The 20,274-nt window shown below is 42.3% G+C and overlaps 1 protein-coding gene across 8 annotated transcripts in view; it reads left to right on the top strand.

Annotated features, from left to right (window-relative positions):
* The window catches only part of TJP1 (tight junction protein 1), a 260,221-nt gene that overhangs the window by 139,967 nt on the left and 99,980 nt on the right, over window positions 1-20,274 (top strand). The window contains exon 1 of one of the 8 annotated variants that reach the window (XM_043922070.1): window positions 7,268-7,432. The exons of the other annotated variants lie outside the window; for them this stretch is intronic. Within the exon in view, the coding sequence (XP_043778005.1) occupies window positions 7,406-7,432 (27 nt within the window). The 5' untranslated portion in view covers window positions 7,268-7,405. Of the gene's footprint in view, window positions 1-7,267; window positions 7,433-20,274 lie in introns of those variants that run through there. 8 annotated transcript variants of the gene reach the window in all.

Here is a 20,274-nt window from a genome sequence, read left to right as displayed (position 1 = left end):
CTTTCATTTGTTCTTCATTTTCCTTCCAGTGTTTCTTTTGCAAATATATTTCGTTTTAGAAATTATCTTAAATAGAAAAAAAATTTACATCTTTTTCAATGAAGTTCCACTAGTTTTTCTATATTTTTTGGTTATTTGTTTTAAAAGACTAGTATTATAAAGGTTTTATCACACCTACCTGTGTAAAGTGTAAAAGAACAATCCAAACATTCTTTGGCAGATGACACTGTTTAGCTTCTTTTAAGAAATATGTCTGTCTCTTCAATGAGTTTGGTACATTCGGGAAACAGACTGAAAACTAAAATGAAATAGAAAGATTTCTTCTAATTTCCATTTGTTGTCTGAGGCTGAGAAAATATCTCACAGAAGTTCTTTTACAAAGATGACTCTGAGAAAAATAGTTCCTGAATTAAACCATAATGGAAAATAATATGAAATAGAATATATATGTGTGTGTTTATATACCTGAGTATCTTTTCTGTGCAGCAGAAACACAATACTGTAAATCAGCTGTGTGAAATGAAAATCACTTAATCATGTCCCAATTGCTTGCAACCCCATGGACTGTGCATTCCATGGAATTCTCCAGGCCACAGTACTGGAGTGTGTAGCTATTCCCTTCTCCAGGGGATCTTCCCAACCCAGGGATCCCTCATTGCAGGCAGATTCTTTACCTTCTGAGCTAGCAGGGAAGCCCTGGTGTATAGTTGAAGTCAACTATACTTCAATAAAAAAAAAATAGCAAGATGAGAAAGACATTTTTTAAAATGTTATTGAGTAAGAACCATGAAACTGCAGGTGCACCCTGTGTGTTGTCTTCTGTTGACTTTTTAATTCATTCTCTGCCTCCTACATAGTCATGCTCATAGACTTGAACTTGAGAAATTCTAGAGCCTCAAAATTAACATGGCCAAAATTGTGTTCATAAGATTTGGAAAGAAGGCGTCTTGGCAAAATTGGGAGAATATTAGAGAAATTAGAGTTGAAATTGGTAGAACTTGATACATTTTTGTTAATAATGTTAGAAAATTGTTGTTATTATTTGGTTTTAACACATATACCAGAGTTATATAAAATGTTGACATTGGGGCAACTTGGATGAAGGGTATAAGGGAATACTTTGTACCATCTTTTCAACTCTTCTGTAAATGAAATTTTATTTCACACACACACACACTTACACACACAGACAGTAAACTAAAAAGACTTAGAATGCATGAATTACAAAGGGATCCTTAGAGAACTTCAACAAAGTGGTAAGAGAAGTAACCCAACAGAAAAAAGGGATTAAATGAAATGCATGCCAAGTAATGTACCATTTTTGTTAACCACACAGGTGAAATGTATAAGGTTAATACCAAGTGTTCATATGGGTGAGGGAGACAGGATAGGTTCACCTAATATTCTTGGTTGGCAAGTTGACAGTATCAGTTTAAAATTTTTATTTTAACTAAGTATGTGCATGTGTGTGCTCAGTCGTGTCTGACTCTTTGCGACCCATGGACTGTAGCCCACCAGACCCCTCCTTCCATGGGATTTCCCAGGCATGAATACTTGGGCGAGTTGTTATTACCTTCTCTAGAGGATCTTCCCCACCCGGGGATCAGTCCTGGGTCTCCACATTGCAAGTGGATTCTTTACCCTCCTCTAAGCCACTGGTGAAACCCTAGATACACTGTGGTACATCCATACTGTGGAATGCTAGACAGCCATTTAAAAATCATGAGGTAGATTTTTTTGTTTGACATAATCTCCAAGACAAAAATATTAAGTGAGAAAATAAATTGTAAGATAGTAAATGTAGTCTATCATTTGTTTAAAGAAAACAGGCATTGCTATGTATTTACACATTTCTCTCTTTTTCCATGTATATGCATAAATAAATATGCAGAAAGCGACCTGGTATATACTCTCTAGTTAGATTTAAATACTGTTATTCCTGGGTAGTGGGAATGGGCAATGTGGGCCAGTTGGACTTTTAACATTTGTCTGTAGCTCGTCTTTTACATAATTGATCACAGAGATACAGGAGTCGGGCAGGGCAGGGTATGTCTCAGGCAGCTTGTCGTGAACAGAGAGAACGCTGCCTAGCAGGGGTGGACTCTGAACTGCTTGTGTCCCTGTGGGGTCCAGTGCAGAGTGAATATGTGGGATCCTTTGCTCAAAACACAGGACAAAGTATTATTAAAGGTGCAGATGATTTATCATGTATCTTTGTTTTGGGCTGGTTTTAGATGCAGAGATCAGAACTTGTATGAGGACTTAGCTGAATTATACACTTGATATGTCAGGGCTTGTTCCTGGAGTTGTCTCTCAAGCCAGTAGAAGAGACCAGCCTCAACCAACTCAGGACGGTTGAGGCGAGAGTGGACCCCACTCCCCACTCACAGGCACAGGGAGCACCCCTGGGCCTGGGGATAATCACAGCCAGGACAGACCCTCATGGACCCTGCGGGTCCCATTTGTCTGCTGGGCCTCCCAGAACCCCCTTCTGTTTCAGTCATCAAACGCCTGACTGAAACACCCAGGCTGGGCACAGAGTCTAGGGGAGCCAAGCTGCCACATCCACAGTGGACAGCAGCCAGCAAGAATCCTTAAATCTCCAGGCTGGGAAGCCCTGGTACCTGAGTGCGGGCTGATCAAGAGGCTCCCCTCCTACCAAGGTGAGCGATGGCTTTGCTCACCCAGGATGCTGTGATACCAGCACTTGCCTATCCCTGTCAGGCAGGGAGGCACAGACTGCCTGGCGAAGCCCTCCCCAGAGGCCACAAGAGCCAGGGCCAGTGTGAGCTGAGGCCCCAGGTCTCCAGTGTGCCCTGCATTGTCCCTCAACCTTCAGTTACTAAACACAGATCCAAAGTGAAAATTGTTCAGAGTCAGAGCATTAAACCCAGGTTGCAGGGCCCTCCCAGTGCTGGGTTGTATAGCTGCAGTGCTGGCACACCTAGGAAGGTAGCCTGGGTGGGTCAGAGGGTTTTGTTTTTAAGATGGGAGACACTAGGGGAAGCATGAATTCTGAGAGGTAGAATCCTTTAGCTGAAAGAGGACAAAGGCGATGGTGGGAGAACGGATAGGGCCAGCCACCCAAATGGGATTCCTAGCCCAGTGGGAGGGAGCGAGGAGAAAAGCAGGTGAGAGAGAGAGAGAGAGAGAGAGAGAGAGAGAGAGAGAGAGAGAGTGTGTGTGTGTGTGTGTGTGTGTGTGTGTGTGTGTGTGTGTGTGTGCGCGCACACGCATGCTCAGTCATGTCCAACTCTTTGAGACCCCATGGACTGTAGCTCACCAGGCCCCTCTGTCCATGGGGATTCTCCAGGCAAGAACACTGGAGTTGGTTGTCATGCCCTCCTCTAGGAGATCTTCCCAACCCAGGAATCGAACCCAGGTCTCCTGCATTACAGGCGGAGTCTTTACCATCTGAGCCACCAGGGAAGCCCAGGAATACTGGAGTGGGTTGCCATTTCCTTCTCCAGGAGATCTTCCCTACCCAGGGATTGAACCCACATCTCTTGTGTCTCCTGCATTGGCCGGCAGGGTCTTTACCACTATTGCCTCCTGGGAAGCCCGGTGTTAGAGTCGGTGTGTCATATTTGGCAGGAAGATAAGGGAATTTCCATTCCTCTGTTTCTATTTTCTCTGTGAAATTTGTGCTTGGGCTGGGAGGGGGGTTTCAGTGATCATGATCATTGGGAGAGTGTAGAAGGCGGGGAACTGAGCTGTGAAGGAGAGGAGATTGCAGTCATGGACTCCATGGGATTATGGAGTGTACAGTGGGCTTGGCTGTGTGACATTCAGGAACCTAAAGAGAGAGAGCCTGCCTTGTCCTGCTCAGAGGAAGTACGGCCCCACTCTTCCTTAGGAGGAGCTCTTCCTAGGAAGGATCGTCCTTTATTCTGAATTGAATTTAAAAAGTCCTGTTTTTAGTGTTTCTGTGTCCTTTTAAAAAATGAAATGGTATTGGTGATATCACGTAATGTTCTTTTGGTTTTTTTTTTTTTTTTTTTTACTGTGGCGAAATCTATATAAAACTTAGCATTTTAACCATTTGTAAGTGTACAGTTCATAATGTTTATTTTAAAATGTCTTCACTTTGCAAAATAAAGATTAAAAATTGGTCATCCTATATTGTACCCCAAAGTGGTTTTGTGTGTGTGTGGGTGTGAAATTTTACTGGTCTGTGAAATGTAGAATCGCTATGAGCCTCACAAAGCATTTCTCTGTTTAAGTGTTATACAACTCTTATTGGTGGAGGAAAACTCTGAAGCAGTTTTTAGAATTTTTAAGATACCCTGTGAGAGTAGAATTACTTATTTTATATTGCTGTTCTGATGCTGATAAAATTCTCCTAATTCTAGTATTTTGTGTATATATCCTCTTTTGTGACATCATCAAGACTGTCTCCTTTTCTTCCGCAGTGCCATAATATTTCCCCTTTGTATTTCATGTGTAAACTCACCGCTCATACTATATAACACGTAAGTTTTCTAAGGATATTTTTGGTAATAGAAACATAAATACACATACATAAAATGTGGGTATAGATATAGTTGTTCACTTGGTCAAAGCAGTTTTAATAAATGGTTCTAAAAGATTAATAAAGATTTTGTACACATTGTTTTCTTTTTTTTTCACTCTGAGCCACAGACACCAAAAATCCCACAGGAAGTTGTCTTTGTAAGTGTTGTGGTTTTTTAGTTTCCTATTCAGTTTGCATTAGATGACCAGAAATAGTCTCTGCAATCGAAAGAGATTCTTGGTTAAAGCTTATTGTAATTCTGAAGGAGACTCTCAAATTTGCTTGTATTTCTTCTCATGTAGTTGATCCAGAGGAGCTATAACAACATCCATACATAGACATTAAAGTTGTGGTATAATGTGAACATTTTTTTTTGATGTTCAGTGGATAAACTCTTCATTGTTAAAGGGGCAACTATCTGAAATTAGGCTTTATGTTTTCCACTTCTAATCAAAGCATTTTCTAAGAAATAAACTGTAAGAATGGAGATAGGTTTTAAATTCTTGACAACTAGGTTTTACCTTTATTTTTACAAATGACAAAAACTTTCCCTTCATTCTTTAGAGAATTGGAAATACATTAAAAAAAGTTTTACAGCTTAATTTAGATATAAATACCACTAGAAAAATTTTTAAAGGATACAATTATTGAAATGTTTTTATTAATTTTTAAAGCATAGTATTCTCAAGCTTAAATTTCTTGCTTAATTTCATTTTTTAAACCATGGCAAAAATAAACTAAACTAAAACTGTCATCAGATATATTAGATCTTTGACATATCATTATGTAATCTAGCATTTAACTTAGGTACAGTGGGCCTGGTGAAAAGTGACAAAAGAGGAAAGAGAAAAGGTCTCTGCCTTTGTTTTAAACGTTTCCAGGTTTAGGTCTGTTAAAGGCATGGTGTATGGTTCTGGGCAGGTCATGCTGACTGCATGTCTTATTAAATGGGTAGACTAATAAAGATAACGTGGAAGGTTTTCCACAGTCACCTTTGAAAATAAAAAATAATAACGCCACAATAAAAAAATATAAGAAATCTTTCATTACACTTCTGAAGTGAATAACTAACTTTGTCCAAAAACAAAAGTCACATCCAACATGACTTTAAAACAAAAGTGACTAATCATTTCTTTGGGGGTAGGGTGGGGAGAGGGAGAGAAGAGAGAAAGGATTTGATTTGCAGAACGCTTTTAGTTCCATAAACGCGGGAGACCTGGGTTCGATCCCTAGATTGGGAAGATCCCCTGGAGAAGGGAATGGTTACCCACTCCAGTATTCTGGCCCGGAGAATTCCATGGACTGTATAGTCCACGGAGTCGCAAAGAGTAGAACACGGCTGAACGACGTTCACTTTAGTTCCGTAGCTTCAGGTTGCAAAATGTATGGTATTTTAGTTTGAAATTTTAATTCATTTTTATGTATGATAGGCAGGTATTTCTTGGTTAAGTTAGGTTTTCCCTACAGTTGAATTCTAAAGAGGAAACCATCGTTTCTGCTTTTTTCCATTTCTTATGTACCTCTTGCGGCACTGTACTAGGTTCTTTGGGCTTCCCTGGTGGCTCAGATGGTAAAGCGTCTGCCCGCAATGCGGAGACCCGGGTTCGATTCCTGGGTCAGGAAGATCCCCTGGAGAAGGAAATGGCAACCCACTCCGGTACTCTTGCCTGGAAAATTCCATGGACGGAGGAGCCTGGTAGGTTACAGCCCATGGGGTCGTAAAGAGTCGGACACGACTGAGCGACTTCACTCACTAGGTTCTTTAGGAGGTTACCATTTGAGAGCTTTACGTTTTACAGAGTGCAGAACAACGAGGGCGGGAGAGGTTTCTGAAGTACTCTTTGGTGTTTAGCGAGCCCGTCTGCACTGCGGGTCGGTCCCCTGGACTGTGGACCCAACGTCCTCGCGACTCTGCCCGGCTCGACCCCTTCCCTCGCCATTGAGAAACCCAGCATTTTTGATGCAAAAAATATGCGTTTGGGATCCCTGTCTACATGGGCTGTTGGAAGGTGGTGCTGGATCTCTATCAAGGCCTCGTGTGGGTGGGTCCTCGGGTGCCCATGACCCCGTGACCAGTGTTCGCGGGGCAGTCGGTCCGTCCACTACGACAGCCTGGAAGCATTTCCCAGCGGGATCAGGCACGCGGGCAGCGGGGGTCGTGGCCAGGGGCGTCTCTCTCCAAGTCGCAAAGGCTGGGCATGCGGGGGCTCGCTCCTCGGGGGCGCTTTCCGCCGGACCCGTGCTGCGAACAAACAGGAAACTCCGTCGCCAACTTACTTCGGAAACTGGGCTTTTCCTTCCGCGACAGGGGTCGCATCCGGACAGGAAGCGGACCGGCCGCTCGCCCCGCGCCCTCGTGGCCCCGCCCCTCCTGCTACGGCCCCGCCCCCGCCGATCGCACCGCCCCAGCCCCCACCCCCAGGCCGGGCATGCTCAGTGGGCCGAGCCGGGCCGGGCCGGCAGGTTTGCGTGGCCATCCGCGGTTGCCGGCGCCGGCTCAGCCCGCCGACGCCACGTCCCGTTGCTGCGGCTCGTTCCCGGAAAGTTACGTGCTAAAGCGTCCCCCGAAGAGCCGGCGGGCGGGCTGCGGGCGGCGGAGGCCCCGAGGCGTCCGAGCGGCGAGCCGACGTGCCCGTGGCTTGGCTGCGGGCGTAGCGCTCGGAAGGAGGCGCCGGCCGGGCGCACCCCGCGGGGAGCCCCGGGCGGGGCGGGCGCGGCGCGGACTTTTGTCCGAGTTGAGTCCCCTCCCTGTGGGCTGGGCCTCTCCGGCGCCCCAGCCCCCGCCCCGCTCGCTCCCGGGAGATGTTTATCTGGGCCGCGGCGTGAGGAGCCGGCGGCTGGCGGCGCGGAGTCTCGGGTCCGAGGATCGTTGCGCGGCGCGGGAGAGACAAGATGTCCGCCAGGGCCGCGGCCGCCAAGGTGAGCGCCGCGGGGAGAGTCCGCTGGGGGCCCTTCTTCCTCTGCTCGCGGGCTGCCGGGCTGGCCATGGAGGGGGCGGGTGGCGGGGCCGGGGCCGGCCGGGTCTCGGGCAGGTGCACTTCGGCGGCGTCACTCCCTGGTCCCGGCTCCAGCCTGGGCCCGAGGCGGGAGGGAGCCGGGCGGACGGGGACGCGCAACAGGTCCCGCCGGGAAGCCGGGCGCGGGGCGCGGCGGGCGGGCCGGGGCCACCCCGGCGGCTGCAGTCTTTGCGGGAGTGGCTGGTCCCTGGCGAAACCGTGTGGTTTCGGTCTGATGTCACTGTCGCTGGTATGCGCGCGCCCGCGACGAGGCTTTGGGACGGCACTCAGCCCCTGTGGAGTAGGTTGGATCTTTTCGCTGTTTTATTTATTTAAGGTGACATTGGAAAAACTAACTTCCTAACACTTTTTAAGAGTTTAATTCGAGGTACACTTTTAAAAGTACCGCACAATGCCCTTGAAAATGGACAGTGAACTTTTAAAAATAAAAGTTGGCAAAGACCTGTGGGTTCGTTAAAAAAGTAACGTTTTCCTATCAGTTTTTTCATATGCTTTGAAGTACTGTGCCATTTTCTCAGTGCTTTGAAGCTAGTTTGTATGTTACATGAAAAAGCTGAAGTTTCTAAAAATCAGTTAATATTCTTTTCTCCTTTTGTACAGCTTAATCTTTTTTCACCGTAAACGGTTGCGGGAATACAGAAATATGAAGAGTAAAAATCTCGCTTAAAAATCAATTTATTACTTTAAGTAGTATCAGGTGCTTAAGCAGGTGCTGGCTTCATGTTTTTGTTTTGTTTTTTTCTTTTCTGTTTGAGATGTTTATTCATAACATCTCGGACCAGGCATAATTAGGCCCTAAAGTTTCTTAACTCAAGACTGTTTTTTGGCTGGCAGTTAGCGGTTACGTTTAGCAGTGAATAAATTCTTGTAAGGAATTTAGTGTGCCCTCTTTAAGAAAACTTTTATGTGTACCTTTTTGCTCTACATTGATAAAGACCAATCTAAAGGTAAAACTCGATCTAAAGATTTAGAATAAACGGCAAATTTTCGCATGATTTTAAAATAGCCTTACACTATTTACTTTCCTGGGACTTGCTTTCCGGGGAGGAGAGGCTTTGTTTCCATATTATAGAGAATGCCACTGTGTTCCTCTAGTGTGCTCTCTGGCACTTGATATCCAAAAAGGATATTTCACGTACGTGGGGAAATAAGTTTTCAGTGGATTGCCATAGTAAAACGATGCTTTAGAAGGAGTCATACTTTTCCTCATGAATTATGGTGTTTAGATTTTATGGCATATTAACAAGTATCAGTAGTTAAACATTACATTTTAGGGACGTTTGCATTCTTAAAATATTTGAGTAGAATGTCAGTTGAAAGCTAATTTTTCTAAAATGCTGTGTTTTGGGACCACCGTTAAATCTTATATAGAGAAAGGCTGTAAAAGATGGGGGAAATGAAATAATACTCAACCAACCCAGTCACATTTAATTTTCTAAGATGATTAAAATGCTTATAAGAACCAGGCTGTGAATGTACTCAATACTTTACATGTGATATTTTTGTTTCCCCCACTTCTGTTTAAAAAAAAAAAAAAGACATTAATTTGCAGCTTTTCTGGCTTTTAGCATAGTTTGTAGAACTCTGCTCTAAGTCAGTATCTTTGATTCTGTATTCTTTGTAATGACTGAATATTTTTCCATTCCATGAATAGGCTACAGATGATTACTGATACACATTTAAGTTGCTTCCAGGATTTTGTAATAAATAGCCTTTATTTTTCTGCATGTGTGTGGTATTACTGTGTCATGTTGTTAAAAATGGAATTTCTGGATCAAAGGGTATGTATGTGCATTTAAAATTCTGGTATATGCCACTAAATCTTTCTCCAAAAAGGTTGTGAGTGAAGTGAAGTCACTCAGTCGTGTCCGACTCTTTGGGACCCCATGAACTGTAGCCCACCAGGCTTCTCTGTCCATGGGATTCTCCAGGCAAGAATACTGGAGTGGGTTGCCATTTCCTAGGAATAAATACAGCGATTGTTGGTAACTTAACTTTAAAGGACATAAAACTTCAGTAAGTGAAATGAGAAAATATAATCTCTGAATGGGGAGGATATCGTAGAAAATATCACATTTCCTAGAGTTGGCGTATAAATGTTAATACAATTCCAAATAAAATTCCAGCGTGGTATTCTAGAAAACTTAATGTGTCTATGAGAAGGTTTATCTGATAAAATAAATGGATAATTGTGAAAGTTCAGAAGAAGCAGCCCTATTAGAAAATCTGATGTGTTATAAATTCAGAGTAATTTGAAGCAGTGTTTTAGTTCAGGAATAGACATTGGCATTGCAGAGTCCAGAAACATCTGTGTGTTTACGAGTTTTTAGTGATTATGGTCATCAGCATTTAATGTGTGTTAGCTATTGTTCTAAGTGCTTAACGTGAATTAACTTTTAATTCTTATAGTATCCCTATGAAATGAACACTACTGTTATCCCCAGTTTATGGATGCAGAAATTGAAACAGATAAGGTAACTTACCCAAATTCACCTAGCCTACAGGAGAGGAAATTGAGACTGATAAAAATAACAGGGTAGATTTCTGGAGAAAGGATGTCAGTATACGGTGCTGGGACTGTTGACCAAAAAAATCCATTTGAAATGTTTGAAAAACATGCAGAGACGATAAATCATAAAATACTAGAAGACAGTGTAGGAGGCTTAAAAAAAGTCCTCAGTGGAAAGGGCTTCTGTGTGTATATTAACTTATGTAATAAAGGAAAAGTTTTAATCTGTGATATATATATATCTGAATTTGCAAACGGAATCACTAGTGTACCTGATGCAATGATTCAAAAATTGAAACCAGGAATTTGAGGATAGTTCTGTCTCACCAAGAAATTGTTTAATTATGTGAGAAAATGACAGGAATAGTTAGAAACATTCCCATTGGTTGAATCAGAGAGTCTGAAGGAAGTTCAGCAGCTTGTGGAGTCAAGCTGTTCACTCCAGAGGAAACAATAAAATGTAGCATTGTTCTGTTACAGATTTCGCTGCTTCAAAGTTTCCATTTTGTCTCAAACAATTTTTTTCCCAGATTATTTCTAAAATTTTAGTGTACTTTAGTATGGAAATTATTTAAGGCACTTAGTAGGAATTGATTTATTGTATCCTTAATAGCTGATCATTTGAAAGTTAAAAACTGTAGAATATAGCTAAATGAACAAAAATAATTACAAAATTAGTCCTTGTAGATGGGAATTGTCTTGCGTGGCTATTATGACATAGTGTTAGTTTTGATACTTTGTGATTGGTGTGTATTTGCTTCGGGGAAGCCCTCTTGCTACTTTAAAGGTAAACTGAAAAATCAAGGTGCTTTATGAAAATTCACTTGATTGTGTCTTTCAGTGTTTATTGAGCTTCACTGTGGTAATATTTTTCTGTACCTATCAAGTTTGTGTAATACTTTTAAAAATTTTTCTTTATTTTTAATTGAAAGATAATTGCTTTACAAGATTTTGTTGTTTTTTATCAAAATCAACATGAATTGGCCATAGGTATACATACGTCCTGTTTTTAACTAGAAATATTTTTATAGTATTTAAGGGAAAGATGTTTAATTTTTTATGTTAGTGTGTTGGACATTGTAGACGCTTATGGTTAGAATTGTCCTTTATATCCTTGGTTGATAATCCCTGACCACATTTACAGCTCTCCAGTTCATTTTAGGACAGTTCCATTAGATAGGTGCTTTTCAGATTGCACAGTTCTGCCCCCCCCCCCCCCCCCCAATTGTTCAGTAGCAGAAATTGCTCTGTGCTATTAGGAAAGACCCTTTTTTCTTTTCTTTCCTTTTTGAGAATGGTGATGATTTCATTTTAGGGACTTGAAAACTTTTATTTTGTATTTAAGAAAGACCGATGCTGTGTTTCAGTGACTGTCAGTGAGTGACAGAGGTCAGCCATCCACACCTACAAGTCTTGCCGTTAAGTCCCATCTGCAGTTCTCGAAGCTGTAGGCTAGTAGATGGAGTCCCGTTTCCTGTTTGGTTTGAAGGAGAAAGATTACAGTAGTTTCACTTCTTTTCTTTTTTTCAATCCTGTTAACAATGTACTGGCTCTGACTTTTACTTATTCTTTAATCTTTTTTCTATTAGAGACCAAATGTAAACTCAGTGTCGTTCTCAGAATAGAACTGAGTATAAACAAGACAGACTACGCTGCTAAGGAAAATGTCATTAAAAATAATAATTTTGGTGAAAAATTTGGAAATGTAATCCTGTTTATTGATGTAGCTCTGACATGATAAAAATTGAATCCAATGAAAGACTAGGAGTCTGACTGTAAATCTTAAGTGTGGTGCCACTGGTCCCTGGCTGCCTGGCCACCGCGCACTGCAGGCCCTGTGCAGTCACCCACTCAACGTCCAACACTTAGCAGCCTCCTGGGGCTGGAGACTAGCTCTGGGACAAGCAGAGTTCTTTTTTATTAGTAGAGTTTTTGATCAAATGTTAAGATTAAAAGATAGTTTCTAGAATGATTCTGAAACATTTGACTTGAACTTGCTTTGCATCTCTGAATTTTCGAAGGGAATCTTGAAAAATCTCTTTAGCTTAAATTTTAAATCTTGTAGAAAGAGACATTAGAACAGTTCACCAAGTTTTGAATCTAAGTTGGACCTGTTTCAGTACAGTGTTTCTAATACAAGTCAGCAATAAAAACAGGCCTTTTGCTTTTGGTGACCTAGAGTACTTCCTAATTTATTTATTGCAGACAAGAGTGGGTTCAAGTTGCTCCTTGATGGGCTAGCCAGGTGCTTGATTTCCATGCCTTCTTAAACAGATCCATAGTAATAAGACATGTGTGGTGACTACAAGGGTAGGGAATTGCATTTTATATCCTAGAAGTGGATGAAGATAGTGACTCAAAGCACTGTTTTAACATGATAAAATCAATATTGCCAAAATTTGTACCATAAATTACCATTTGAGATTTATTGTGTTAAATACTCAGTCTCAGAAAGCCCTTAACTTTGGGATGTATCAGAAGACAGGTTTTTATTTGTGTGTAGGTGCATTTTGGTATATGTTAGAACACCCTAACTCACTCATGCTGGTAGCATGCTGGGAAATGAGTTGATTGATGAGTGGTCTCAGTCATTCTAGTTTATCGTGCCCAGAGGGAGCTGAAGACTGGAATGAATATTACTTGGATACTAAATAGGAACATAAAATTAGCATATATCTGGTTTAATTTAAATTTTTTAAAAAATTTACCTGAAATATATTTTGTTTTTTAAAATAGTGTACATCCTAAAGAGTGAAAGTTCATTTTATTTCTTGGCTGTTTTAGGAATTTTCACTCTTTTCAAATTGTCATTAGTAATCTTTTGGATTTGTGCACAGTTTTGATAAGTGAATTAAACTTAATTTATGATTGTTCTCTCAATTCAGTTCAGTCGCTCAGTTGTGTCCGACTCTTTGCAACCCCATGAACCGCAGCACGCCAGGCCTCCCTGTCCATCACCAACTCCCGGAGTCCACCCAAACCCATGTCCATTGAGTCAGTGATGCCATCCAACCATGTCATCCTCTGCCGTCCCCTTCTCCTCCTGCCCTCAATCTTTCCCAGCATTAGGGTCTTTTCAAATGAGTCAGTGCTTTGTATCAGGTGGCCAAAGTATTAGAGCTTCAGCTTCAGCATCAGTCCTTCCAATGAACACCCAGGACTGATCTCCTTTAGGATGGACTGGTTGGATCTCCTTGCAGTCCAAGGGACTCTAAAGAGTCTTCTCCAATTCAGTACATAATGCTAAAATTTAGGAGGCCCTCAGTAATGACATTCTTTTTTGTTAGTTCAGTGAGCATTAGTTGAGCACAGTTTGTTTTGGATCCCTGTCCTCTAAAGGCTTATAATTTATAGTTGGTCTATATTGTCATAATCAGTTGTGAAATATGTCATTTTTAAGATCAAAAGAATTTTGCATTTTTCCTCTAAACTCACTTGAGGTCATCTTATTGATACAATAGCATAGCTCTCTGGTGTGCTTTTTTGGTTGGGGAAAGATCATGGAATCCTGTTTAGAGCCTGGACTTGGTGTAACACATGAGCTGCTGCATTTTCTTTTGTTAATTAAGAAAAATTTCAGTTGACTCTAGATACATTCGTGTATGTATTGTATGCATGCATTTGGTGAAAGTCTGAATAGGACAAAAAGGTTAATAATTACAAAGCAATTTATTTATATGTTGAATATATTGAAATGGAAAATGGACAGTAAGCTGGCTGTCACTGTTATGTTTAGGGTCTAGTCAGCTCTGAAATACTAAGAGTTTGGAGCTTTGAAACTGTTTTCTATATTCAGCGGGTATTCTCTGCTAGCCTAGTGTGTACCGGGCACGGTTGTAGGTGGTAGAAGTAGAGCAGTGAACACATCACTGTGCTGTACTTACGGGCCGTTTTAATGCTGTAAATGATGGTGGGACTGGCACCCCAGCAGGCCATTTCTGTCATAACCTGCTTTCTCCAGAGATCACAAGAATCTTCCATAGTACTTATTTTCTAGTTTTCCTTTATAATTTTACCACTTACATATTCTGTAAACACTGTGGTTTTGCCTGTGAACTTCATACAAACACAATCTTCCGGTGTGGGTTCTATTGTGTATGGCTTCTCTTGCTCAGCATGGTGTCTGTTAGTTGATGGGTGTTGAGGGTGACTAGTTCATTAGCTTTCATTGTAGTTGCGGATAAAATTCATAGTGTTCCTTTTTAGGGAGGACTTACTGCCAGATCGGCTTCTGGAAAAAGTAGTTTGAATTAGACTTCTGTGGGGTTTTGGAGAAAAACGTGTACTTTACTGAAGGGCAAGAATTAGATAAGTATATTGGCTAGGCATTGGGACACAAAAAGTATGTGAAAAATAAGCTGCTTTTGGTGTTCATAGGATGTTACTTTGAAAAGTCAGTTTTAATTTTGAGGGCATTTTATGACTGCGGTCTTAAAATCCATTATCTTAAAGTGTATTTTCATAAGTATCCATTCACCTGACACCGATGAAACCAGTAAAAGCCCTGATGGGGAGAAATATGTACTTTGGCAAAAACAAGTAAACACAAGTGTACTTTTCAAAGTATAATCGTAGGAAGTCTTTCCCAGTGGTGTCATGTAAAGGAACTTTGGAAGATTTATATGTTGTTTTTCTTTTTTAAATAGTGATACATGTAGGGATATTTAATTAAATGTATATCAACCCATATTTTGATACTGTATTTCCTATATAGTCAGAAGACAGTGGCCATGGAAAGCAGATTTACATTCTAGGCATAAATATGAGAACTGTGTATTAATAATAAATAAAAGCCTCCTAATACTGAGTGCTGTTTCCATGAGAATACTAAGCTAGCTGTTTTATGTGCATTGTCTCATCTTAGCAATTGTTGTAGGCGCTCCTAGGACCTCTGTTTTATAGGTGAGGAATCTGAGGTTAAATTTACTGCTCTGGCTAGCGGCATACTTGATTCTAGGCTTTGTAATTCACACGTGCACGTGCTTTTACGTTCCTGTGTTGTAAGGAGTGTCAGGGAGAGGAGGAGGGAATGGTGTTAGGTGCATCATGACGCACAGGAGTCGGACCAGAGGGTGGAAGAGAGGGAGCAGTGCGGCCAGACAGCAGGAGCTGCTCTGAAGGAAGGGTGTTTGCGCAACCCCAGCGGATTGTTGCTGGCCTGGAGGAAGGCAGGCCCAAATTGTCTGGTTTTTCAGGACAGGTCGGAATCCCAGATTTTATGTAAGTTACTTTGACTTACATGTTGCTAGCTGACTTCATTTTTTTTTAATGTACTTTTTTATTGTGAAACTTAATATCTATGTAAAAGTACAGAAAGCATGTGTACATTAGTGAATTACCACAAAGTGAATGCCCATGTAAACACCACCCAGGTTAGGGCATACAACATTGTGGGCTCCTCACTTGCTCCCTCACCCCTACCTGACAGCATCCCTACCTGGCAGCATTATCCTGCCAACAGAGCTGCTGTCCTACCCTAAGACCCCTGTGTTAGGCTCTTCCTGCCAACTCCATTCTTTCCCCAAGACAGGCACTGTTCTAAATTTGTTTTAAAGATTCGTGTGTTGTGACATTATGAATTCATTCATCTTCATATCTGTTTAGTATTCTATTGTGTGACTGTACTACAGTTTATTTTACTGTTGATGGACATTTGGGGTATTTACTAATTTGGACTACTAAGAATAATGCTCCCGTGAACACTTGGGGTAACTCTCTTGGTGAACATGTGCACATATTTCTCTAAGATGTAGTTAAGGATGGAATTGCTCCTGGATTGTTTAGTGTGTCTTCAATTTTAGTAGACAGTGTCTTCTCTAGAAAGATTATACTGGTTTATACTCATCATCATCAGTGAATGAGACTTTTTATTGCTCTGCATTTTCACAAAGACTTGGTATTATCAGACACTAATTTTAGCCCTTCTGGTTGGTCTCTAGTAAATCTCACTGAAGTTTTTTATTTTTTTGACTAGATGAAGTTGAGCAACTTTTCATGTTAATGCCCTGTTTGAGTCTTTTGCCTATTTTTCTTTGGAATTATCTTCTTACTGACTTGCTTCGTTTTTTATCTTTGGATAAAAGCTAGTTGGTTATGTGTTGTAGGTGTATTTTCCAATGTGGTGGTTCTCTTGATGGTCTTTTGATGAAGCTCTTAATTTGCATGTGGTCTGAGTGTCGTGGCACAGAGGGAGACCAGCTGGGGACCAGAGAGTCCCAAAGAGGGATCTGTCACCAGACCACACCTGTGCAGACAGAGGTCAGGCAGGGTAAGAACTGAGAAGGTCGTCACTGAATAACCTTGTGTGTGTGTCCCTGTATCCTGAGTTCAGGCTCTGGAGTCTGCATCTGGAGCCACCAGTCAACACTGTTCCCCTCTCACAGGGGAGGGTGTGGTCCCAGCACCCGCACTCAGGGCGCTGGTACACGCCACTCTGCCTGAAACAGGGGCACTGCCGTGTTAGCTGGCATGCTCAGTGAAGCCCATCTTAATAACAGGGAAGAGGAGTATGGGAATTACGATATTTCTGTGTGTGTACACTCACACAAACATCTACTTACTCTGTATATTCGTGTGTGTATGTACTTGTTTATTTAATACAGGATGGAGGTTGGTTGAGCCCCAGACCAGTAAGATGTGCTGCGGTTCCAGAGGAAATTCCTGAGTTGCTTTTGAAAATGTTTTTACAGTAACGCTGAGGAAGAGATGCAGTCTTTATTCTGATGAATTAGGGATTAGAGATGAAAGACTATCCCTACTTCAGTGCACCCAGTCCAGTTGGGCGACCTGTTCAGTATGGTGAATCACCAATTAGGAAATTCCTTTTCACCTGAGCACCTCGTATCTCTCCACTTGTTCCATCTGTATTGTCTACCGTTCACATCCTGCTCCTCTAGCGCACAGAGACACATGTGAACACATGTTGGGCTTCCCAGATGGTGCTAGTGGTAAAGAACCCGTCTGCCAAAGCAGGAAACCTCAGAGATGCAGGTTTGATCCCTGGTTCAGGAAGATCCCCTGGAGGAGGGCATGGCAACCCACTTTAATGTTCTTATCTGGAGAATCCCTATGGACAGAGAAGCCTGGTGGGCTACAGTCCATAGGGTCACTTAGCATGCACGCACATATAATATATATCACACCTCGTCTCCCTTTGTTGTTCTTGTTCACTTGCTAGGTCATATCCAACTCCCTGCAATCCCATGGACTACAGTACTCCAGACTTCCCTGTCCTTCACTATCTCCCAGAATTTGCTCAGATTTATGTCCATTGAGTAGGTGACGCCATCCAACCACCTCATTCTCTGTCACCTCTTCTTTTGCCCTCAGTCTTTCCCAGCGTCAGGTCTTTTCCATTGAGTCTTTTTAAAATGGCCCCAGTACATGTGCTCCTCCTAAAACTCCTCTGCATCTTAATTGCCTTTACAAGTAAAGACCAAATTTCACAATAAAATCAATAAATTCTTACAGGGTTATTTGGTCCCTGCCTACTCCTTTAGCCTCACCATGCATCTCCCCCACCCTGCCACCCTGGGCTCCGTTCTCAACCTGCGCTGTCCTTTTGAGCAGGTACTGAACTTCCTGTCTTTAGTTCCTCTCATGGCTCTCATTCTTTCCTTTAGAATATTTAAGCTTGTGATAATAGGTTGAGTTGTGACATTTCTTAATCATTCGATTCTCCCATTAGACTTTAAGCTCCATGAGAGCAAAGGTCACCTTGATGTGTCACATTATCACCGAGCTTAACACAGTGTTGAGCATATAATAAATGTAGATATTGTGAAAGTATAATGTGGAAAGTGCTTTCTTACCCTAGGGCTATTGCACATACTGTTTTCTCCACCTGGAAGAAACGAGGGACTCTCTGTCCCTTGTTCACCCAGGATTTGTGCCAATTCTTTCTTTAAAGAACTGATTATCAGCTTATTAAATAAGCCCATTTCAGCATCTGCAGTGGTGACTTCAGCCCTGACTCCTGGCCCGGTCCTGGTGGAGGTAGTCTACTTAATTATGTCTCAGAAGGACCTGCTGGTCTGAGAGTCTCTGCGGAGCCTCTTCTGAAAGCCACCCCACATCTTAGGACCTTCCCCACCAGGTTTCCTTGTAGCTATGCTCTGGGTCTTGGTATGCACCCAAACCAGTCCTTCCAGTTTGAGCTGCTTTTCCTTTGTGTGTCTGGTCAGGTCAGTGTTGAGGCTGCTGAAGATGACTGTGATGAACTGCCACTTCTGGTCTGGCAGGTTATTCCTGCATTTTAAAAAGCCGAGGTCAAAGCTAGACTTCCAGACCACCTTGTTCCTCTGGGTATAGCCTTGGCTGGGAGTGGCTGTTTCTCTGCTGGAGTGGCCAGATCTCTGCGGCCTCTGTGACCATTTTCCTCGTAGAGCCCTGGCCCAGCTCTTCTCCATGAGAGCCTTGCTCTGAGCCCAGAAAACACCCTGTGCTCTCCCTATCCTGTCCTGCACAACAGCGTGTTACCACCTTGTCTGGTGCCTATTTGATTAGAATCTGATGCCGCTTCTAGACCAGGGGCACCGTTTTCTCTGGTGCTTGTTACTGCTCATAGACCAGGTTACATTTAGCCGAGAAACTTGCAGAAGTTGCTGTGCGTCTCCAGGATGTGTGCACTTGTCCTTACAAAAAGAGGAGACAGCTGCTGGAGGAGCCAGCCCGCTGAAGCGTGGCTTACCTGCTTGGCATCTTGTCGCAGGATTCTTGGTCAGGCCTTTCCTAGATTCAGTAATTAACTTCTAGTCCCCTCAATTACCCCCCACCCCACCCTCACCCCCATTTTTTTTAAGTGGAAAAATTTCAAGACCATACAAAAGTAAATGAGTATAATGAATCCCCACACTAGCATCAAGGCCTGGTTGTCAGTTATGGCCGTCTTGTTCCATCTATACTTCTCTACCCATTGTATTGTCTCCCCCATTATTTCAAAGCAAATGCCAGACTTGTCTTTTCATCTGCTAATATTTAAATGTGTTCACTTGCTAAGTCCTGTCTGACTTTTTGCAACCCCATCAACTGCAGCACACCAGGCTTCCCTGTCCTTCACTATCTCCTGGAGTTTGCTCAAACTCCTGTCCATTGAGTTGATGATGGCATCCAACCATCTCATCCTCTGTTGTCCCCTTCTGCTGCCCTCAGTCTTTCCCAGCATCAGGGTCTTTTCCAGTGAGTCATCTCTTCGCATCAGGTGGCCAAAGCAAAGTATGTATCTCTAAAAGATAACATTTTCTATTTAAAGGTAGTTTTTAAAAAAATATTTATTGTTTCTGACTGCACTGGGTCTTCATTGCTGTGTGCACAGGCTTTCTCTTGTGGCAGTGGGCAGGCTACTCTAGTTGCAGTGTGTGGACTTCTCATTGTGGTAGCTTCTCATCACAGAGCACAGGCTCTAGGGCAAGTGGACTTTATTAGTTGTAGCACTAAGGCTCAGTAGTTGTAATGTATGGGCTTAGTTGCCCTGAGGCATGTGGGATATTCCTAGACCAAGGACTGTGTCCCCCACATTGACAGGGGAATTCCTATGCACTGTAATACCAGCGAAGTCCAAGAACTCTTTTTTAAAAAAAAGTTATATTGTTACCACACTTTAAAAATAATTTCTAAATGAAAAAAATCCACCATTTAGTCAGTGTGCAGTTTTTTTGTCTGAAGTATCAACTTCCTCTTGAAACATATTTAAAAAAAAATTCCGCATCCAAGTAAACACCTCCCATTGTGGTTGGTGTGTCTGCTGTCTCTAAGCTCCCCCCATCTGGCTCTGTTCTGCCCGCCTGTGGTGCAGTCTTACTGGTGAGGAGCAGAATTGTTTGTCCTGTAGGATTTCTGGGTCTGCGTTTTCCCTGTGGTAGTTACCATCAATTCTTCTGGCACTCAGTCTTCTTTGTGGTCCAGCTCTCACAGCAGTACATAATTACTGGAAAAATCATAGCTTTGACTATACAGACTATACCTTTGTCAGCAAAGTGATGTTTCTGCTTCTTAATACCCTGTCTAGGTTTGTCATAGCTTTTCTTTCAAGGAACTAGCGTCTTTTAATTTCATGGCTGCAGTCACCATCCACAGTGATTTGGGATCCCAGGAGAATAAAATCTGTCACTACTTCTACTTTTTTCCCTTCTGTTTGCCTGGATGCCATGATCTTAGTTTTTTGAAGTTGAGTTTTTAAGCCAGCTTTTTTCACTCTCCTCTTTCACCCTCATCAAGAGGCTCTTCAGTTCCTCTAC

This window comes from Cervus elaphus, chromosome 13 (genome assembly GCF_910594005.1).
Source record: "Cervus elaphus chromosome 13, mCerEla1.1, whole genome shotgun sequence".
NCBI classification, from domain to species: Eukaryota; Metazoa; Chordata; class Mammalia; order Artiodactyla; family Cervidae; genus Cervus; species Cervus elaphus.
The sequence above is the reverse complement of the archived record's forward strand: the minus strand, read 5'-3'. Positions and strand labels throughout refer to the sequence as shown.